At 45.8% G+C, this 22,773-nt stretch overlaps 3 protein-coding genes and 1 pseudogene across 6 annotated transcripts in view; 2 read left to right on the forward strand and 2 right to left on the reverse strand.

Moving 5' to 3' along the window:
* Positions 1–41: 41 nt before the first annotated feature.
* LYSMD1 (LysM domain containing 1) lies at positions 42–20,119 on the forward strand. Of its 2 annotated transcripts, none has more exons than XM_078154872.1 (4): positions 42–684; positions 2,489–2,847; positions 3,372–9,425; positions 19,201–20,119. In XM_078154872.1, exons 1-3 carry the CDS (start codon positions 505–507, stop codon positions 3,508–3,510), a joined length of 678 nt encoding a protein of 225 aa, XP_078010998.1. In that variant the 5' UTR covers positions 42–504; the 3' UTR covers positions 3,511–9,425; positions 19,201–20,119. The 2 variants fall into 2 exon arrangements, with proteins under 2 accessions (XP_078010998.1, XP_078010999.1); XM_078154873.1 differs by having other exon boundaries at positions 3,372–3,708.
* TNFAIP8L2 (TNF alpha induced protein 8 like 2) lies at positions 4,725–5,766 on the reverse strand. Its single transcript, XM_021004981.2, has one exon. The coding sequence runs from the start codon at positions 5,764–5,766 to the stop codon at positions 5,212–5,214; it is 555 nt and encodes a 184-aa protein (XP_020860640.1). The 3' UTR covers positions 4,725–5,211.
* The window catches only part of SEMA6C (semaphorin 6C), a 43,373-nt gene continuing 26,935 nt past the window's right edge, over positions 6,336–22,773 (forward strand). For all 3 annotated transcript variants that reach the window (XM_021004889.2, XM_021004897.2, XM_078154870.1), the window contains exon 1: positions 6,336–6,421. The gene's annotated coding sequence lies outside the window, so the exon portion shown is untranslated. The remainder of the gene's footprint in view (positions 6,422–22,773) is intronic.
* Positions 22,254–22,621, reverse strand: LOC144457502 (LYR motif-containing protein 1 pseudogene; annotated as a pseudogene).

A 22,773-nucleotide genomic window follows, 5' to 3' on the forward strand; every position in this document is an offset into this window, starting at 1 on the left:
TGCCCGCAGCTCCCTCCGATTGGCCTCGCGGAAGACTACATTTCCCAGGATCCTTTGGGGTCCCGCGGCTCTCTGGGAATTCAAGTCTTTCGCAGTGTCTCCGGAGCCCCGGGGGTTGTAAGGCCCTTTAAAGCGGAGGGTTTGGGGCTGTCTCTTGGTCCCGGAGCCCGCATGGGCGGCGTGAGCTTCCACCCGGGCCGGGGTAGGGAGCTGACCCAGCCGTGCTCGCGAGGACGCCTCCAGGGTCCCAGCAGCTCCTCGCGCCTTGGCTACGGGCAGCGACCGAACCAACTGCTGTGGAACCCGGCGCCAGGGCCTTAGACGGGAGGGGCAGGGCTCCGCTCTTGGGCTTTACCAGGGCAGGAGATCCGCACCCCGGAGCGGGAGTCGGCGGCCTATGGCGGAGGCCGGCCCCCGGGATCTTGGCTGAGAAGGGCTCCTCGAAGGTCAGGGGTCAGAGGGCGTCACGGTTGGAGGTCGGGCCCGGGCTGGGCCGACGAGGCCATGGCGTCCCCCTCCCGTCAGGCGTCCCCGGGGGGCTCGGGGCTCCTGCGAGGGAGCCGAGCCCGGTCTTACGGCAGCCTGGTGCAGTCGGCCTGCTCCCCGGTGCGGGAGCGGCGCGTGGAGCACCTGCTGGAGCCCGGGGACACCCTGGCCGGCCTGGCGCTCAAGTACGGGGTGACGGTGAGTGGTCGGAGGGGGCACGGCGGGGGCACCTTCCCGGAAGGCTTACCCCCGCGACCCCGGGGCTGTGGCCAGGTCGTGTTCAGAGCCTGGACTATGCCAGACCAGACTGGTCCGGATGCCTGGCTGGAGGAGCATTCTCACCCCCTCCCTCTCACCCCATCCTCATTCTCACCAAGATAATTCGGTACATAGACATGAGAGAGAGAGGGATCGTGAAGGCATAAGTTATCTCCTGTGGTCCTTACCACAACCTTGGGAGGTCGGTGCTGTTAGATCCTCATTTTACAGATGAGGAAACTGAGGCTGAAGCAGATGAAGTGATTTTGCTAGGGACTGTCTGAGGCCCGATTTGAACCCAGGTCCTCCTGAGCCTCCCCGCCCAGAGCTTTCGCCTGCTTTGCAACCTCTCATCCCCCGCCCTCCAGTCTCTGTTGAGGGTGACCCCAGTGCCTCCCTCCCCCCCCCCAAGCCACAGAGGAGAGCCCCCAAGAGTCCGTAAAGAGCCCGGGTGTGGGGAGAGTGTACCCCATAGACAAGGGTGCACCCTATAAACAAGGAGTTAAAGTTGGGGGCGGGGGGTGGGGGGCACCTTGTGACCACTGTCCAATCTCCCACTATCGAGGCTTCAGACGGTGATGGTGAAACACCCTCACCGGCCTGCTGTGGATATAGAAATGGACCGAAGCGTGTGGGTGTGTTTACCGGCATACTTTGGTGTTGAGCTAATCAGCTGGGGATGGCAAGACAAACAGACACACACACACACACACACACACACACACACACACACACACACACACACACACACACACACACACGCAGGAGAGGTATCCAGGAGAGCATGGCCCTGGGCTGCCCCTCCTGCCACAGCCTTGTCTGGAACTTGTCCAATAGGGATGTTGCTTTCCCTCCCCTAATGGTGGTTGTGAGGAGGCAACTATATGGCATCATTGTGAAATCGTTTTTTAAAAAGTCTGAAAACAAAATGAGAGAACAAACAGTAAGTGCACTTTGAAGTGCAAACGTGCTATGCAAATTCAAGATATTAACTTTGGGGTTATTCAGAGTTATCTTCTTTTAATACTAGCATTTCTAGAGCACCTTAAAGCTCTCAGAACGTTTCACCTGTTGTCCCTTTTGATCCTCACAACAACTCTGTGAGTTAGGTGCTATTAGCCTCATTTACAGGTGAAGAAACTGAGGCTGAGAGTGGTGACATGACTTCCCCAGGGTCCCACATCTGATAAGTGACTGAGGTAGGATTCAGACTGAAGTCTCCCTGACTCCGAGTCCAGTGATCTGTTATTCGAGTTCATTATGATAGTTTTGTGCTAGGGTAGAAATATCTTGGTTACAAGTCAGGTTTCCAGTAATTGGACTGAGTGGGTCCCTTTTAACACTAACATTCTTAGCGACTCTGATTCTGAGTACTGTCTTCCCAGTGTGTCATGCTTCAGTTTAGCCAGGGTATACATACAATCAAAAAATGCTGACAAGTTCGTGTTTAATAATAAATATTTCAGGGTACCAGATTTATTAGTAAGGAGCCCTAAGTTCTTTAGAATTTGCCACTAACTTTTTCAGTGTTCTTATGCAAGTCATGATCTCTTAAGCAGGCCTCAGTATATTCGTCTGTAAAACAAGGATAATACCTGCCCTCACTATTCCTTGGGATGGTTGTTAATATCAGATAAAGCAATGGATTTGAAAATACATTTACAAATATGAAATATTACAAATTTGTGAGCTATATTATTATTTTTGTTACTAATTTAGTGCCCCTCGCTTTTTTCCCCTCAAGATGGAACAGATTAAGCGTGCTAACCGACTTTATACTAATGACTCCATCTTCCTCAAGAAAACTCTCTATATTCCCATCCTGACTGAGCCCCGGGGACTATTCAATGGGCTAGATTCTGAGGAGGAAGAAGACAAGGAGGAAGCGATGCCATTGAGTCAAGGTGGAGCTGAGGGCTCCTCAACCGTGAGGAAAAAACAAGAGGAAAAAGCCAATGGTGAAGGCCTTTCTTCTAGATGTGGCCAGGACCTCCCTGTACCCAGCCAGGACCTCTCTGCCACTGACTTCCTCAAAAAGATTGACTCACAGATCAGTTTGTCGAAGAAGGCTGCCGTCAGGAAGCTGAAGAAGGGTGAGACTGGGTGAGTCTTTGGCATTTCTGAACAGTCTCTCTGACCCTCTCCAGAAGCCTTTGGTGAGCACAGGAGATGGGAAGCTAGGCCTTGGCACCTAAACACTGTGGGACTCCACTTTCTTTCTCTTGAAGATCAAGGCGTTGGGTTAGATGAGCTCAAAGGCCCTTTCCTGCTTAAAATTTGAATTCCAGAAGCAAAGTGAACTAACCCCTGCTGGAATACTTCTGTGGTGCACAGGAGGTTATGGTTTCAGGTTCCTCTACTGCTCTGTCCTTTTGGGGCAAGGTGAGCTGAGCCTTGGGCAGACTTGGCAGCAGTACAGAGGCAGCTTGCTAGATCTCTCTCTGTCTCTGTCTCTCTCTCTCTCTCTAGTTCACACCCCCCCACACCCCTACCCCCCACCTCAGCTCTTCCTTCAGATGAGAAATGTGGATCGTGTTTAGCATAGTACCTGGCACAGGTGCGTAGTAAGTGCTTGTTCCTTCCTTGCCTCCCTTCCTGATCACTTTTCCCTTCATCTTTACCTGCAGGGTACCCGGGGAGGATCTGCATCCCCACTTGGCTTCCCCCCGAAAGCAGCAACGGGCAGTGCTGGGCCCCGTACCCCTGACTCGAACCACAAGGGCAGCCACCTTACGGGACCAGGAAGATGAAATCTTTAAACTCTGATACCCCCCAAATCTGTTGGGAAGAGAGAAGCAGTAGAGGAGAACCTGCCTGATGGGGTGAAAGTTGTGGATCCACCAGCTCAGCCCATCCCTGCTTTGGCTTCCCTACCCTGCCCCCATCCCCCTGACCTGGCCTTCTTGTCAGATCAGGGACTATGGCCGGCCGCTTGTGGGAGGAGTTGTAGGCAAGAATGGAAAGGTTGAGATCAGATCCTCTCCAGACTCTTCTGACTGAATCTTGGGATCTTTTAGATTCAGAGAGCTCTGTCTGTCCCTTTCTTTCCTCTCTCTGGTTCCTGTCACAATTCCTTGGCCTTACTGTAGGGGTGGAGGGATCTCCAGAACCTGTCCCCCCACACCCTCCTACCCTCCTCTCTAATTTATTTGGTGCTATGTTGGAATCCTATTTATTGGCTATATTTTGTTTTCCTAGCAGGAGGTGGAAGTCCTCCCAGCTCTCAGGGGATGGTGGCTAAGAAATGATCAGCCATGATGGCTGCTTCTATAGTCCCCTCAACCTAGGGAGCCCTGGGAACCGTCGGGAGTGTGGGTACATCTGAGCCCCAGCCCCTACTGTGCAGCACTGAGGTCCTGAACCAGCCTCCCTAGATGGTGTACCAACTTTCTTCCCCAAATTGGGAAGTGAAATGCTGTTCTTAGCCTTGACCTCACTGGTCCTGTTTTCTTTCTCATGGTTCAGGAGATTAGAGATTTTGCTCATCCTTTCCCTTGCCACTTTTCTGCCCTGTTCCACTGAGTTTTATATTGGGGTAGGTAGAGGGAAGGGAGCAATGTCCACAGGCCACCTGGATGGGTAGTCAGTCAGTTTGGGATTTAATGAGCAGGCCTGACTACCTGTGTTCTGCATGTGTGCGCGCGCGCGTGTGTGTGTGTGTGTGTGTGTGTATGCGCACGCGCGCACACCTCTCTCCCCCACACCATGCAGCCTGAGCACGGAAGGGTTCCTTTGTTACCTCCACGGCCTCCTGGTTCCTTTCTTTCTTTCCATTGCATATTTATTTGTGGTTTGTAGCACCGGCCTGAGGTGTAGTTCTGTATTTTTGAAGAGAAAACAGCAGGGTAGGGAGGCTCTTTGGGGCTCAGAGTCTGCCTTATTTTGTTATTTAATGTTGGACGTGGAAGAAAGTGAATGTGGTTTCCCATTCCCCTCTCCCTGTGTTGATAGTAAGCAGAGATTGGACATAGAGCCGTGTACATGGTTTAGCAGGTTTATTTCCCTTCTGAGTGTCTTCCCCTGCCCTGACCCTCTCTGGGGGCAAGGCTTCCATCATCCACCCAGACTGGCCCCAGGCCCAGCCCCTGGGCTGGCTTTGAGTTTGACACCCCTCCTCTGCCCTCCCGCCCCTAGTCAGCAGCTTGGGGTGCTGTCCTCCTTCCTGGAAGGGATTTCCCTGTATCATGTGTCCAGATTAGAGGGAAGTAGAAGGATCCGACTTTCACTTCATCTTTTTCAGGCAGCTTCATTTCCTGTCCTGGTGACCAGAGGCACAGGGGAGGGAAGGGCTTGTGAACCCCCCATGTCTCCCACCCGAGGGTGAGAGGTGCCCAGAGCCAACCACACTCTAAGAAGACCCAAGCCAGGGGGCTGGAGGGCGTTAAAGTGGGCAAGAAGGGCCAGAGAGCTGCGGCCTGCTGGGAGTCCACTACCTTGTTGAGATAGATGGAGCCAGGACACCAGGCCTCAAAGCTTTCCCTCATCCAGTAGCTTCCTGAGCCCATCACAGAGCTTGCTGAGGTGCTGCGCGTAGCCAGGACTGTAGAGGGCAGTGAGCAGGCTGGGGTCTGAGAAGTGATCGAAGACGTGGCGAATTCGGCTGTGAGACTTGGGTGTGAGGTGGTGCTTCACCAGCTCTAGCAAGGTGTCTCGGCACTCCGTCAGCAGGGCCGTCAGCACAGCAGCTTCAAAGGTGAAGTCCACTTCACCGAAGCTGAGGGCAGTCATGGCGCCTTGGCGCAACTTCTGGCGGAAGCGGTCAGCCAGGGCCATCTCCCCAGGGCCAAACTGCTCGTTTCGATGCAACACCGCCACCTTAATGGCCACCTTGACCAAGTCCTTGATGACCCGCTGGGCCTCGCCCCGGTTGTGGGTGTACTCTTTGGACACCCTGTAAAGTTCATCCAGCACTTCACTGGTGGTGTCATCGATGAAGAGGTGCGCCACTGACCGCCCGGCCAGCTTGCTCAGGAGCTTCTTCTCTGCCTGCAGGGCGAGGTTTTTTGAACTGAAGGGCTCCATGATCCCTAGTAGGGCAGAGACCCAAGTCCATGTTAAATATCAACAAAAAAGACAAGCTGCCAGGACCCTGCTAGGGAACCGGGGGGCTTTCCCCTTCTCTTAACCAAGAGTCTACCTTTCCTACCAGCTGTAGCTGGGTCTCTGTCTCCTCATGTGAGCCCTCACATTCTTGCATCTTTGAGGTTCTGTTCTAGAGACTCTGAATCTCCAAAGGTAGGGACAAAGGAGCCAGGGAAAGGGTTGGCTAGGGGACTGATGAAAGGTATCTAGGAAACCAGCCTACTATGAGCTAAGCCTCAAAAGAAAGCAAATATGGAAGGAAGGGAGGGTAGACTGAAAGAAAGCGGGTGACAAGGGAGTGGTCCTAAGAAAGGCTAGGGGTCAGGCCCCCTACCCGCCACCCCTGACCCAAACAATTTAATCCTGAGAATTCAGGGTTTCCATTTGGGGCTCAACTGGGGACCCCATAGCCCTTGAAGAAGGCTGACCAGGTCCTAGAATTTCCCCCAAACGAGGCTCCCTGTCTAAGGTTCCTCCGGTGGTTTTGCTTCTCACTTCCCCCTCCCCTCCTCTACAGGATGTGGCTGTGACCGCAGGGAGGAGCAGCCGCACCCTCTCCCACTCCTCACAGTGGGAGTCTGGAAGGGTCAGACAGGTGGGTACCTGGAGTCCAGCTCCCCAGCAGGATTCATGCAGTCAGGAGCCAGGGAGGAATTTTGCTCCTGGCGTAGTGTGAGGCTCTTCACTTCTGCACCTGGCACCTGGGAGCAGAAAGAGCCGGGTGGGCCCTGCTTCCTCTCCTCCGTGCTCTTGTCACCCCCACTTTCTGTCTCCCTCTACATCTGTACCGTTGTTACAATCTCGGTCCCTCTGTGCTCTGGTCTGTTAGTCCCTCTCATCCTCTTTAACTGGTCACTCATCTCCCAAGTTCTCCCTGCGTTTCATCCCACCATCCCTCATCATCTCAGCTTATTCTGCTCTCTCCCTTCATTCTTTTGGCCCCATCTGTGTCCAGTTGCCCTATTCTGCCCCCACTGTCCCTAGTGAGATATCTCCCAGGCATTAACACTTCCCCTGCAAAATAGAAGGGCTGAGGGTGAGGGAAGCATCAGCATCCTGCCCAATCCTGCTTTTTACCCCACTCCCCAACTTGTCCCTTCACCATGGCCCATCCCTCACCTTTGAGGCCAGTCTTGCTTTGGATGTACCCGGAGAACTGACAGAGGATGAAGAAACTTTCAAGAGTCTCTGGCCTAGCACCGCCCCCTGCCCCACCCTCCTTCCCTCTTTCCTCTTCTCTTCCCCCACCCACTAGCTTGTGCAGACACAGTGAGGTCTAGGACTGCAAGGAGAAGGGTTTCCTACCAATGATAAAGGAAGAAAGTCAGTGGGCCTCTTTGGGTAGAAAAAACCCCAAACCCTTGATCCCTATTTTTGACGTATCCTGATTCTCTTGGTATGTTTCTGTCTGTCTCTCTCACCCACTTTCCCCAAGGCCCCTCATCTCTTTGTTTCTGGTGTTCTCTGCCTTATGAGATAGTGGGCTCCTCGTCACTGGAGGGCTAGAGGTATCCAAGCAGAGGCATAGTGAACATTATAGGGAAGATTAATAAAACAGGTGGGGTATAACTCTCAGGATGCTTTAAGGGAAGAAACCAGGTTCTTGGGACTCATTGGAGAGGAGTCTGGGGACTGGAACCTAGCAGTATCTAACCCAGCTCTGTTCCCTCTCCTAATGTGCTGCCTGCTGAGAGGAAGGGACATGGGACAGGGATAGGCTTCTAGCCCCCTGATCGTTAGAGGAACATGTTTCCTTCTTGTTTTTTACCTCATCTGTGGGAGTGAAGAAGTAGGGCAGCTACCCAAGCCATGGGTGTAAGACCACAGATGGTCAGCAGATGTCAGCATATACTGAGAAACAATATTCACAAAACTGAGTCTCTCCAAGCCCTTGAGACCCATTTGTTCAATGTGCCTACACATTGTCCAAGGCACTGGACTGCATCGGGCATAATAGGATTAAAAAAAAAAAGATGCTCTCCCTGCCCTCGAGATTACATTCTGCTGGGGGTGGGAGTTGACAGGTATGCGGGTAAGTATAGCATTAGGAGTGATGAGCGCAGAGGAGAGATCAGACTGCCTTCAGAACGCTGGGCGTCAGGGAAGGTTCCAGTGACAGCCTCACCCGAGCTGAGTCTAAGAAGGGAAGATAAAAAACTAAAGGCAGGGGTGAGGAAGGAGTGTGTTTGTAGCTGTGTGTGAAGGAGGCAGATGTATCAGGTTTGGGAAACAGCTGGTAATCCAGTTTGTTCGGAATGGAGAGTCTAGAAGGGGACTAATGTTGAAATAAGATGGGAGCCACACTTAGAGGGCCAAAAAACCAGGCCCTCTAGGCCCTCCACAGTTTGTATTTTATGCAGGTATTTTATTCAGGTAACTTGGAGACAGTTGTCATGCATGTTCATGTCCTCTTTTCCCCCATCCCCATCCTTCCCAGTACCTTAAGTCAATTTTATAAGTTTCGAGGTTTAAAGGGATGACATTTTATAATTTGAAAAATTGCGCTATGGAGACAAGGATGTTCAGAAAAATGTATTCTTTTATGGTTCTAGATAACCAGGGATTTATGGTAGTGTGGTTTGGAATATAAATGTTATAGGAATTTAAGAAAGGGAACATTGCTAAAGAAAGGCTTTAGCTCCCTGTTTTCTGATTCTATCTCTGATTCTTCCCTTAAGGATCAAACTCTCAACACACCCTGCCTGCCATTCTTCCTTCAAAATATCCCTTTCCTCTTCCACCTGATCTGACTCCTTATCATCTCGTGCCTGGACTATTGCCGTAGTCTCCTAACTAACCTGTTCAAACAGTGGCTTTTTCTAAAACAACAATTCCCAGTGGTCCCTGCCTACCTCATAGGGTTGTTGTGAGGATCAAACAAAATAATATGTAAACAATCTCTGTGTAGTGCCCCTTCTCGGAGAATCGTCCAACTTGTACTTGAATTGCAGGGTTGGGTCGCCAGCGGGTGACTGTTACTCTTGGGTCCTAGGGTGCCTGGTGGCTCTGCACTCTGAAACGATACTTCACAAGCACCCAACAGTGAACTTGCCTGTAACAGTTAGCCAGTAGAAACAATTGGCATAGAGCAACAACATTTACTAAGACGGGATGGTAAAAACAAGCTACAAAACATTCCCCCCACAAACCTAGATGCACTCTTCCACAAATAGACACAGAAGAGTGGGAACAAACTTGGGATGCAGAAATAGGGACATGCACACAGATAGCAACTCATACTTCAGGCAGTTCAAGGCCTCTGTTGTGCTTCTACCACATGGCTGCATTGTCTCTGATGGGCACCTGGGCTCCCAATACATCCTCTTCTCCACAGTTCAACTCTCAACTGCCAGGACTAGTACTCTCAAGCCAATAGCAGGCTCTCTTCTTTGCTGCCAGAGGTCACACTCCTTGAAGTTGTTTCCAGCCTTGAATGCCATACTTCTCTGCATCTGTGTGTCTCCATAGATGATGTGTGTATGATTGGATGCATCTCAGCTGTGCCTCGAGCTCTCTCAGACTTATGACTACTGCTTTCTGCTTGTTGGGGTGTCTCCCCCTGGCCCAATGGCTCTACTGCAAAGCATGTGATCAATGGGGTAAGGAGGAAGAAAGAAAAATCTCTTCTTCCCCTTCTTTCTCTCAAGGGCTGAGTTCTTCCTCAACTGCTAGCTCCTTCCTGGACTGACTGAAAAGCTATCAACCTAGTTTTTTAAGGGCCACTAGGGGTCATGGCCAATATTTTCCTAACTAGTGGCTAAATTCCTCTTTTAATTCAGTTTTTTCATGCTTTTTAAAAGAACAAGAGAGCTTACATGGGGCAGCTAGATGGCGCCCTGGAGTCAGGAGCGCCTGAGTTCAAATGCGGTCTCAGACCAGACACTGAACACTTACTAGCTGTGTGACCCTGGGCAAGTCACTTAGCCCCAGTTGCCTCACCAGAAAAAAAAAAAGGCTTATATACATCATTCAGTAAGAAACATATATTAACAATCTTGTTATCTATACCTGCCCCTTATTTGTATTAATTACATTCTGGGTTGGGGGCAGGGTGGTAAGAGGGGAATAGGAAACCAGCTCCCACCCTCTACCTATGTAACAAGTCTTTGTAGGTTACAAAGGTGCAGCTAGATGGCGCAGTGGGTAGAGTGCCGCGGCTGGAGTTAAGACTCATATTAGCTGTGTGACTCTGAGCAAATCACTTAATCCTGTTTGCCTCAGTTTCCTCATCTGTCAGTGAGCTGGAGAAGGAAATGGCCAACTGCTGCAGTATCTTTGCCGTGAAAACCCCAAATGGGGTCATGAAGAATCAGAACTAAACAACAGCAAACTACAAAGTGCTATATTCATGGAACGTGGTGGTGGTTTTAATTTCATCATCACTGCTATACTCAAGAACCTGCTATACCTATCCAACCACAGTTTAGTGGATTAAGTGCTGGAGTCAGGGAACTTGGGTTTGAGTTCAACTGTAGACATCTACTAAGTATATAATTGCAGGTTAGTCACTAGCTCTCAAAGCCTCCGTTTACTTATCTGTGAAATGGACATAGTTATACTTGTACTGCCTGCTTCATGGTTGTGAAGAAAATGGTTTACGAACCTTAAAGTGCTATATTACAGTGAGTTCTTTTTCCCAGCATTCCCAGCCAACACATACCCACCATTTCAGCTGCACAGCTTTTACGCTCGGCTTTGCTACTAATAATGGAATCATGAGAGCATATATTTAGAACTGGAAGGTCTGTTTAGAACTTAGAGGCCTTCTAGTCTGACTCCCTCATTTTATAGCTGAGGAAATGGAGACCAGAAAGCCTATGACCTGCCCAACATCTCATAAGTAGGAAATGGCAACCAGGATTTGAACCTAAAGCCTTTGAATCCAAAGTTAGCACTTTTTCCGCTGTATCATAGCTGACCTTTATACAGTGTTTTAAGGTTTACAGAGTGCTTTCTGCAGACAGTCTTATTTGATCCTTGTAACAACCCTGTGAGATAGGTACTAAGGGTATTATTATTCCATTTTGCAGATGAGATTAGACCTCAGTGTAAATAAGTGTCTTTCCCGTGGTCACACAGTTAGTAAATGTCAGAGGCAGGATTTGAACTCGTCTGGTGTGATCTAAATCCAGCATTCTGTCCGTTTTACTACCTTTTAACTAACTCACTGTGTGACTTTGAGGAAACTGATTAGCTTCTCTGCACTTAGTTTTCTCCTATTTAAAATAAAGTGGTTGGACTGCATCAGCATTTCTGAAAACTTCCTTATGATAGGAGTAGGGGTTTAACGAAAAAAACGTTAATATTGATGAAAGCTGTCAGGGATGCTTCCTTTCCATGCTGACCCTGTCTTCCATCTCCCACACCCCACAGCTCAGTCTTCATCCGCCTCAAACCTTGATCCACCTTACTACAACCATGCCACTACATCCCCTGAGTTGGGTAGCTATCCCCATCACATCCATGACACCATCTTTTTTCACATTTATTCTTATCTCTTCACACAGCCCCCTCTCACCCGCTCTTATCTCCGTTTTTCCACAACACATAAACACTGTACTACCCTTACATGTACTTTTGGTCTAGCACACAAACCATATTCCTTCATACTGTCTTCCCGATCTCTGCTTTGCTCCCAGATTTCCCCAACCTTTTATTCTATAGGTATTCTATACCCCGAGATGGCTCCAGACCAGCATTTATAGGTTCTATCAACATAATTCAGTAGAGTTCTAGAGATAAGTTAGGCTGGGAAGTTGTGATCTAGATGATCTCTGAGGTCCTTTTCAGCTCCACAAATATCCCGCCCCAGGGTCCAACCATGCATTCCCTCCTCCCCATAAGTTCACGCTATGTGAAATGCCCTCTCTTCTCATTCTGTATAGAGCCCAATTCCAGCACAATCTTTACATGAAACTCACTCTATTACATTGCTCTTCCCTTTCTACACCATGGATAACACTTGTCTGTACCATACTGGGTACCTTGGTCGTGTTCTCTTTTGCTCTTGACAGTAAGTACTGATCTGTCCACTAACATAATTAACTGTATTCCCCAAAACACAACTTTAGGTAAAACAGGGTTGTTGGTACGATAGGAACAATGTTATAAATGGAAGAGGATTTGGTGGTGTGCCAATGGGATAGAGGGAGTGCTGAGAAAATGGCTTGTGGCGCTGGAGGAAACCTATACAGAGGGTATAGGGATGTTCCAAGAGAGCTGGGGCTGGAGCAGCATAGAATACAAGAGGTGGAAGAGACTTTGGAAACTGCACTTCGACCAATAAAATATTAAGATTTGCCTAGAAGCATCTAACTGATTTCCATTTGAAGAGGTCCCAATGAGAGTTAAATCACTGCCTCCTAAGTCATTCCCTATTAGGATGCTCTGGTTGTTAGAAAGTCTTTCCTCAGGTGGAGCACACCTGCCTTTCTAAAACTTTCATCTCTTACTCCTGGAGCTATACCCTCTGGGGCCAAGCTAACTAAGTCTAAGCTCTTTCTGGGGCATCAGTGTGGTTCAGTGGATTTGAGTCTTGACTCTATCACTTACTATGTGACTTTGGGAAAGTAACTTGACCTCTGGAACACAGCCAAACACGTACACATATACCTACACTCTGTCTCTCTGTCTCTCTGTCTCTGTCTCTCTGTCTCTGTCTCTCTGTCTCTCTCTCTCTCTCTCTCTCTCTCTCTCTCTCTCTCTCTCTCTCTCTCTCTCTCTCACTCTCTCTCGTCTTGCCTGAGCTGAGAATTCAAGGATTTTGTTTCAGAAACCCCAGCCTTCTTTGCAGAAAGCTGAAGACAGTAGTGCTTGGAGCTGGGGTCCTATTGGTTGAAAGCTGGAATGCCTCACAGCCAAGATTATGGAGAGACAGAATTTGAGGGCTTATTGCTCATCCTAGGGGGAAGATTTTGCTTCTGGTTCTTTCTGAGAGAGCTCAGAAGTACCCTAGCCAAGTACTTCAGTTGAGCCCAAACCTGGAGTAAGGGTAGACTACAGTCAACTGGTGGAGCAATGTTTCTTATAGAGAGCAAGCCCAGTGAGCCCAAAAGAGCAATGTTCTGGGCCAAAAGATGTTGCCCAGTAAGAAGTCCCTCGGGGGAAATCATGAGAGGATATCAGGAACCCTGCGGCACTGGATCTATAAGTTGTTCCTCCACACATTCTCCATGTGTGGGCCCCATCATTTGTGATTTTTTTAAATCATTCTACTGACAGTTTTTATACAAAAATCTCTATTTACTATTGTGAGTGAAGGGGAGTAATATAAAATAAGGTATGAAGAGTAGGAGTCAGCTTGTAGAGAGCCTTAAGTGCCAAGCTGAAGAGTTTTTATTTTATCCTAGAGGCAGTCAAGGTTCACTGGAGACTTGAGTCATGTAGCAACGCAGTGACTTCTATGTTTAAGGAAGATTATTCTGTATCAACAATGAATTGGAGAGGGGAGATACTGGAAGCAGTGTGATTGAGGAGACTTATAGTGCTCCAAGTGAGAAGTACTGAGGGACTGAACTAGAGCTCGTGGCTATGTGAGTGGAAAGAAGGGGGCAGATATGAGAGAGATCGTGGAGGTAGAATCTGTAAGACTTGATAACTGGTTAACTAGTAGTAAAGAAATAGGGAGGGTCAGGGTCTAAGAGGGTCAGGGTCTAAGAGTGCAAACCTATGTGATTAGGAAGGTGGTGTTGCTCTCAAGAAAATTGAGGAAATTGAGAGGAGGGGCTAGAGTTAGGGAGGAAGGAAGATGAGTTTTGGAAATGGGAAATTTGAGGTATTGATGACACCCGGTTTGAGATGTCCAACAGGCAGCTGGCAACATGGGACTAAAGTTCAGGAGATTTTTTTAGGGCTAGGCTCATAGATTTGAGAATCATCTGCTCAAAGATGATACACCGAACCCTGCTGAGATCACTAAGGAATAGAGTGTAGACTGAGAAGAGAGCCCCAGATAGAGCCTTGACACCCATGGTTAGGGAGTAGGAGGTAGATAGCTCGTGAACCAACAAAGAAGACTGAAAAAGATCAGCCAATTATGTAGGAGGAGAACCAGGAGAGATCAATGTCATGGAAACCAAGAGAGGAAAGAATATCAAGCAAGAATAACTGAGAAAATGTGTCAGGAATGTGTCAGAGAGGTCAAGGAGAATGAGCAATGGGAAGGGGCAATTTTATTTAGAACTTAAAAGGTGACTGGTAACTTCAGGGAAAGCATTTTATTTGTTTGTTTGTGCTTTTTAGTGAGGTAGTTGGGGTTAAGTGAGTTGCCCGGGGTCACACAGCTAGTAAGTATCATGTGTCTGAGGCCACATTTGAACTCAAGTCCTCCAGACTCCAAGGCCAGAGCTCTATCTACTGTGCCATCTAGCTGCCCCTTTGGAAAAAGCATTTTCAGTCGAGTTGTAGGAAGCCTGGTTTTAAGGAGTTAAGAAATGAGCAAGTAGTGAGGAAGCAGAGGCAGAAACAATAGATGTCCTGAAGAGAACAGTGAGCTTCCCTTATTACAGTTTTAAGGTTGGACTAGGTTTTTGGTTATCATACCATGGTGTTGAACTTACAGTCCACTGAGTTCCCCAGATCTTATCATAGTGTTAGCTAGCCTCATGTCTCCCATCTTGTCCTGATGAAATATTATGATTTCAAAGACCCAGCTTAGCTTCATCAAGAGCAGATCATGCCAGGCAAATTTGGTTACTGAACAGATAGCTCATGGGAATGCTGTAGACAGAATTGACCTAGATTTGAGCAAAGCATTTGATGTAGCCTCTCTCACTGTTCTTGTGGAATAAATGGAGAAGTGTGAGCTAGACTATGATACCAAGAGGTGCATTTGGAAATGGTTGAAATGACTAGTCATAAAGAGTAGTCATTAATGGTTCAATGCCAACCTGGCAGGAGGTCTGCTGCAGAGTGCCTCAGGCATCTATACTTGGCCTGTGCTATTTAACGTGTTTATCAGTAACTTTGTTAAGATCTAGAGGGTGTGCTCCTCAGATGTGCAGATGGCACAGAGCTTGAGAGAGTTAGCTAACACATTGGATGACAGAACCTAGATCTGAAAAAGGAAAACAGGGTATCGTTAGGCTAGAGTACTGGGCTGAATCTCGGAAGGAATTCAGTAGGGTATGTAAAGTCTTAAACTTGGGTTCAAAAAATTCACTTCCCACGTTCAAACCAGGGGAGGCAATGTTGGACAGCATTTTGTTGGGGCAGGGTTGGGGTGGTGGGGGAGATCTAGGCATTTTAGTGGTTGACAAGCTCAACATGAGTTAGCAATGTGATGTACCAGCTTGGGAGAAAAAAAAGAAAAGCCAGTAGCATCTTGGGCTGCATTGAGAGGCATGATATCCGTGAATAAGGAAATGAGAGTCCTTTTGTACCTTACCCCCATCAGACCACATGTGGAAATTTGTGTTCGTGTCTGGGAACCACAGTTCACGAGGGACCTTGAAGAACTGGAGAGTACCTGGAGCAGGGAAGCCATGATGGTGAAGGATTTGGAGTTCATGTGACTTGAAGATTAGTTGAATAAACTAGAGAAGACCTAGATTGGATGGGAGGTGGGGCACTTTCTCAGGGTAGTTGAATTCAGGTATTTAAAGGCCTCTTGTGTGAGAGAGGGATATTGGTTCTGTTTGATCCAAAGCAAGGGAGCAATGCTCCTGGTCCCAGATCCTGGAGCAAGGGGGCGGAAGTTGCAAGGAAGTAAATTTAGGTTGGATGTCAGGAAAGACTTCCTAACATTTCAAGCTGTTCAAAAGTAGAATGGGCTGGCTCGAGAGTGGTAGATTTCCCTTCACTGAATATCTTTTTTTTTTTCTGGTTAGGCAGTGGGGTTAAGTGACTTGTCCAGGTTCACAGAGCTAGTAAGTGTTATATGTCTGAGGCCGGATTTGAATTCGGGTCCTCCTGAATCCAGAGACGGTGCTCTATCCGCTGTGCCACCTAGCTGCGCCCCCCAATTGAATATCTTGATAGAGCAGGTTAGATGAGGTTGGGAATTCTTTTGGGTATGACTTGAACTACATAGTCGCTGAGGTCCCCTCCAATCCTAAAAATTCTGGTAATTTTTTTAACCCTTTACATATGTGTATATAAATTTTATCTTTGAAGGCCATGGCAGCAGAGGATAAATGGACAGGTTCTAACTTGATGAAAAGGCTTCAGGTATTATCCTGGAAACAGATTTTCTTTTTTTTTTTTTTAAACCCTGATTCAACATCCTTTGTTTCGCCTGCATGTACACTTCTTGAGGAGAAAAAAAGGAAAAGAAATAACCCTTATAATGACTATGCATAGTCCAGTAAAACAAATCCCCACATTGGCCGTGTCAGAAAATATGTCTCATTCTACATCTTGACTCATCCCCTCTCTGTCAGGAGGTTGTGATCCAGCATCAGGCCCTCTGAGATCATGGCTGGTCATTGCATTAATCAGAGCTGTTAAGTTTTCAAAGTTGTTTATCTTTACAGAGTTGTCGTTATATAAATCAGTCTGGTTCTCATCACTCTGTATCAATTCGTACCAGTCTTCTAGGTTTCTCTAGCCATCCCTTTCACCATTTGTTATAGCAATATGGTATTACATTACATTCATCTGCCATAATTTGTTCAGCCATTTCCTAAATGCCAGTCAAGCCAAGCCAAGAAGCATTTATTAAGCATTCACTACTTTGTCAGGCACTGTGCTAAATTCTGGGAATACAAATACAAGCAGAAAGACTCTCCTTTCCTTCAAGTAGTTTACATTCTAATGGAGGAAGATGAGACCTAAAAAAAAAAAATCTGGAAAGCAGGTATAGAGGAGGTACCCATATGAGGGTGTGGTAGATAAAGACCAGATAGAAGCAGATCCCAGAGAGAGATGAAGAAATACCCGATTTGGACATTTTCCTTAAAATGGCTTAACCTGTGGCCCACAGACCCCAACGGATGTACATTCCCTTGGCTTCTGATTACTTACCACTTCAAAAAGAGCTGCCATAGATATTTTTGTACATAAGGGTCCTTTTTCATTTTGGGTAGATTGCCTGTTCTCTGAGGACCGGCATAGCTAAGTATGAACAGCCTCATCCCCCTTAGACTGAAAATGAGGTGATGAATTCTCTGGCCATGGCAATCAGTGAAACAAACGAAAATATAAAACGATCCTCAGTCCTTCTCTTTTTGTGTTGACGTTGCCAGTTGCATGGTTGCATGGTTGACTCTGGTTCCAGTCTCTTAGGGCTAGTCCTATTACATTCTCATCCTCATAGGGTTCCCTTTTACCCTGAAGTAGTTGAGGATTCTTTTTCCTTTACCATTGGCTCAAGCCTCCACTTGTGTTTCCTCCCCCTTCTTTTTTGAGGGGCACAGTGACTAGTACCCCAATTTCATTTAACAGATTATCTTTTACAAAGGAATATTTACTTCAGAGATACAGCAAGAAGAAATGTGCAGATATCTCCTATGCCATAGGGCATAATCCCCTCAGTTTAGGCTCAGTTTAGCTGATTTCCCAAATAACATTAACCCTACCAAGTTCATGTCCAAAGCTGGCGTGGGTTTTGGTTTATGCTGGGCTTGAGTCCATATCCCTGGATCTTCAGGACCTTTCTGCTGGGCAGGCTGCAACACCAGCCTGAATTCCGGGACTTCTGAATCCTCGTGGTTTGTGCTCCCTAGAATATATTAGTCCCTTCTCAATGAAGATCTTCAGGAAGAAGCTGGATGACCCACTTGTCTGTGTTGTAGTGGGGATTCCTTTTTGGGTCCTAGCTAGAGTAGATAACTACCAAGATCCCTTCTAGCTCTAAAATTCTTCGAATCTGTGTAGAACTCAATGTTGCTATTTAGTTGTTTCAGTAGTGTCTGGCTCTTCCTGTTCCCCCATTTGGGGTTTTCTTGGCAATTTGCCCTGTCCTTCTCCAGCTCATTTTTATTTATTTATTTATTTGTTTGTTTATTGGTGAGGCAGTTGGGGTTAAGTGACTTGCCCAGGGTCACACAGCTAGTAAGTGTCAAGAGTCTGGTCTAAGACTGGATTTGAACTCAGGTCCTCCTGACTCCAGGGCTGGTGCTCTATCCACTGTGCCACCTCGCTGCCCCCTCCAGCTCATTTTTACAGATGAGGAAACTGAAGCAAAGAGGATTAAGTGACTTGCCCAGGGTCACACGACTAGTAAGTGTCTGAGTCCAGATTTGAGCTCAGGAAGATGTGTCTTCCTGACCCCAGGCTTGGCACTCCATCTACTGTGCCACCTAGCTGCTGAAGAACTCAATAACACTCTCTAAATTAAATCAACAATACTCAGTGACTTCAGTCCAGAAACGGGCAAAGGGAGAGTGGTGGGAAATATGTTGAGATATGTGGCAAAGGATTGAGAAACAAAAGAAGCCAAAAACTTGCAGACTAACTAGAAGCTTCGTGCCTAGATAGCATTAGCTTTCTTCAAGGAGAGATTTAGGGGGTGCTGGGTATGGCAAGCTCTGCAGACGATAGAGAAACTGACTACATTTTAATAGATAAGAAATAACCGGTTATTATGGAGGCTGTTTCTGAATGAGCCATGTGCAGTCAGGCCATTGAGTAGTTAAAGTGAGTATAAAGATTGAAGAAAGAAAAGCTCATGCATGCAGTCAAAACATTTCTAGTGTAAGTTATTTAAACAAACTATGGATGGCCCCCACACGGGAAATGGATAAAGGAGCAGACACCAACATTGATCATTATCATTTCCTCTGGAAGTTTAATGAACGAAAATCAGTTGCTACAATGCAGAGGCCAAGAGAACCTAGAAACCACTTCAGCTGGTAGCACTTGCTCTCCGTGCCAAGTAGTCGGGGCAGCCAAGGGCAACACTGGTTTAGCATGTAAACTCATTTATAAAATCTTACTGAGGCATATTGTAGGGGATTATATTGCCTCCAAAAACAATGAGAAGTAAAAGGGAAAGTGAGTTTACAGAAAGTTTTGTGAGCGCTGCAATTAAGCCAGATCACCCTAAGGGTGGAGAAGGATAAAACTGGAAGAGGCACAACAAATAGATGGGAAATGGAAAACATCTGTCAGCATTTCCATAACAAACTCTATTAATGACAGTGGAATGGCCACATTTAGACTCTTACATCACAGTCCCCAATGTGTGGCATGAAGATGTAGAAATGACATTTTAAAAAAAAAAGATAGCAATTGTACTAGACCAAAATAATAGATATAGAAGGTCCATGCTGTAGGCAGCACAATTTTAAGGGAATTGGGGTTCTCAAGATATCTGAAATAGGGGAGGATGCCAGACACTTTGGGGGGAAAATTAGAGTTGCTTTTATTCCCCAAAAAGCAATTGAAAAGTATCAGTAACAACTGATCTATATGTCTGCTTTCTCATCTCTACAGAATCTTTTTGAGAACAATCTACATATCAAAGGCCTCTGATGAAAATTTGAAAAGGGAACAGGAAGGCTTTCAGAAATCATATTCTACAGCAGACCACATCTTTACAGTAACAATTGACTGAAAGGTTCAGAAAATAGAAGATCCCATTATGCTTGTCTGGGTAAATTGTCAACTATAAAAGAAATAATTTGCTTAAGTAGAGCAAAATGCTGTACACCAACCAGGCGTTTCCTACTCTCACCCTAAAATCCTTAAAAGACAAGTAAACAAAAATAACTTTGACCCTAAGATTATTGTTGTCATCAATCAAGGAATAAAATAGGGCAATGTATGCTGACCATTGATGTTTGCTCTTATGATGGAGAATGCCCAGCATAAAGTCCAAATGGAAAAATACTTGAGTTCAAAAGATGAGGAGTATTTTGTTTGTTTTGGGGAAGTTTGGGATCATTAAAAGCATTCAATTTCTGAAATGCAGTTATGGGTCCAATTCCTTAATTTACATCTTCATTGTCTATTTTATATATATATATATATATATATATATATGTATATATATACACACACACACATGTTTAGGTGTACACACATATGTATCAAACAGAAAAATTGAATCTCTCTTGCATATAATCATACACATATACATACATACACAAACGCTAATCACCAGCTGCCCAATCAACTGCATATCACAGTTTGGACAATAGGCATTTTTCACGCACTTGGTCTTTTCTTCTTGAATAGTAGGCTAATTTCTTATGAGTGATTTTGGATCTCATTAAGGAGCATTTAGAGAACTTCGTTATCTGTGGAGAATCCTTCCATTTGGACTCCGTGGCAATGGCTCATTCCTTTGATGAGCATATGTCTCCCTGGTTTTTATGCTTTGCTTGATGTTAATAAATGAAGAGTCAAACAAAATTATCTTTGTTGCTGCATCTTTCAAAGACTCCCATACTTTAACATATGAATGGGAAACACCTCGGAGGAGATTTTTTAAGGTGGCATCTCACTGTATCGAATCAAACTCTTAATAGTCATTAAACAGGTACAGTAGGATCTTCTGTCTCCTACATCTTTTGGCTAGTTGTGTGACTGTGGTCCCCTGTAGAATAGCACTGATGAACACTTGTCTCTCCCCTTCTCAGACCTTCATCGAGAAAGCCCTTTATTTCAAGGCTGGTCCTCATGACTCCAGGGCCGGTGCGCTCCCCTCCTCACTGCCCCATATGTAGGAAAAGGACCCACATGTACAAAAAACATTCATAGCAGCTGTTTCTGTGGTGACAAAGAATCGGAAATTGAGGGGATGCCCATCATTTGGGGAATGGCTGAACGAGTTGTGGTACATGAATTTCACTATTGTGCTATAAGAAATATGAGCAAACAGACTTCAGAAAAAACCTGGAAAGACTTGTATGGACCGATGCTGAGTGAAGTGAGCAGAACCAGGAGAATGTTGTACACAGTAACAGCCATGTTGTGTGATGACTAACTTTGATAGACTTAGCTCTTCTTAGCAATACGAGGATCTAAGACATCTCCATAAGTCTCATGATGGAAAATGCTATCCACATCTACAGAAAGAACTATGGGGTTTGAATGCAGATCGAAGCATACTATTTGCTTTTTTTTTTTCCTTCTGTTTTTTTTCTTTTTTCTTGTGGCTCCTCCTATTGGTTCTAATTATTCTTTACAGCATGACTAATATGAAAATATGTTTAATGGGAAAAAAGAAAGCCCTTTATTTTTATAAAGATTTTGTAGAAAAGGGGAAGTAGGCATAGTAATAGTTGCTTACATTTTCTTGATAGCCTTTTTTTATGAACAATTTTTATTGAAGATTTTCATTATCTTTCAAAACAAAACACTGATGTACAGTGACTGTCAGTGGGGTTTCCCCTTGGTTTATCACAAAGGCACAGTCCTTTTTCCTTTTGATCTAGATTTTCCTTTTCCTATTGGTACATAATTTCAAATCAGCCTAGCCTTGTAATTTATACAGCATGGTCTTCTGCTTGTGAGATTCCAATTTTGTTGTTACTTAGAAATAGTGATTACTTTTATCTATTGTAGTATGAATTTGCAGTGAGGTTTTGAGGCCAGAATTATAACTCACGTGTTTTAGAATTTGTACAGAGTATGCATTTAATAGACAGAATTAAATAAACGAGGGGCAGCTAGGTGGCACAGTGGACAGAGCAGCAGCCCGGGAGTCACGAGGACCTGAGTGCAAATTTGACCTCAGATTCTTGACATAGCTGTGTGACCCTGCGCAAGCCACTTAACCCCATTGCCTAGGCACCCCCCAAAAAAAAGAATTAAATACACGACATCAATTCCTGAAAATTTAGGATATTTCCCTCCTCCACCCAAATTTCCCTGAGATACTATGATATTTTCCACTAACACTTAAGAGGATGATGGGGCTAGAGTATATATGATGAACTCTGCTAGTGTGGTAAAGGAGAATCTAGCCTACTTGAATATTAATGAAAAGTATGTCTTTGAGTCAAGAGAGTCAAAAAGGGCTTATTTTAAATATATCCATAACTCAAATACAAAACAAAATAAAGCCCACAGAGATTTACAAGTCTGAGGTTAGTATCTAATTGCCATAGTAATTTTAAGATTTCCAAGAAAGCTGCTAACAGGTACCGCCATATCTCTACCCTGCAGTTTACTCTGTGTATACAACTACATTATTTCCACAAAAAATTTTAATTTTTAAAACTTAAATTTAAGCCCGATTCTTGCTGTGTTCAGACTTTCATCTAAGATGTTACTAAAATCATGATTAGAAACGATCTTTGGGAGTTAGTATATTTCTACCTAGTAGCAAAACACTGATGCTGATAAATTCAAGGACATTAAATTAGTGTTATTGAGAATAAGGGCTCAAATCTTTGAATGTTTAAGAGAAATTACAGCGAAGACTCTGTATTCTTTGTCCTTCCTTTCTTTGACTGGACTTAAATAGAAAAGATTCATCATCTAGTTTGTGCTCAGGCCCTGCCTGGCTCACAGTTCATACAGAGAACCCATTTCTTAGATTAAGAAACTTCATTGTGAGACTTGAGATGTAATGGTTTGGAACATTTTCTTAGCTTCTCTTGGGCTTGAAGTCCACAACTCTGTAGGGGAGTGAGGGCCATTGGAGGCAGGGGAATTGGCCTTGGATATGGGATCTGATAATGCAGTCCTATTTCAATTCTTGCTGTGCATTCATCTATATGTTGTGTAATTAGTTCTGAATCTGTAAGATTTTTGTTTTTCTGAAACAACATTCTGGCTTCATTTATAACGTACTGCTTTTCTCTGATGGTGTCTCCCATCTGCCCCAGTGTTACGTACCACCTCCTTGCAAGCCTGAAAGCCTGTGGTACGGGTTGAGAACTTCTTGTCCTGTTGCTGTTGTCATCTCTTACGCTCATACTGTGTCCATCATGCCTGTCCTGCCACCCACCCACAGTGCGGAGGAGAGGAGGGAGTGTCGGGAGTCCTGTGGAGCCAATGGGGACAGACCGGGGTCTGGCTTTGTACTTGATAGCCTTTTAATTTTTTTTAATTTTA

Source organism: Phascolarctos cinereus, unplaced genomic scaffold (assembly GCF_003287225.1).
Source record: "Phascolarctos cinereus isolate Bilbo 61053 unplaced genomic scaffold, phaCin_HiC Scaffold_5;HRSCAF=322, whole genome shotgun sequence".
Classification (NCBI taxonomy): domain Eukaryota; kingdom Metazoa; phylum Chordata; class Mammalia; order Diprotodontia; family Phascolarctidae; genus Phascolarctos; species Phascolarctos cinereus.

Coding starts and splice junctions, on each gene's coding strand:
- LYSMD1 (XM_078154872.1), top strand. CDS start 505: ATGGCGTCCCCCTCCCGTCAGGCGTCCCCGGGGGGCTCGGGGCTCCTG. Junction 685..2,488: donor CGCTCAAGTACGGGGTGACG/GTGAGTGGTCGG, acceptor TTTCCCCTCAAG/ATGGAACAGATTAAGCGTGC. Junction 2,848..3,371: donor CTGAAGAAGGGTGAGACTGG/GTGAGTCTTTGG, acceptor CTTTACCTGCAG/GGTACCCGGGGAGGATCTGC.
- TNFAIP8L2 (XM_021004981.2), bottom strand. CDS start 5,766: ATGGAGCCCTTCAGTTCAAAAAACCTCGCCCTGCAGGCAGAGAAGAAG.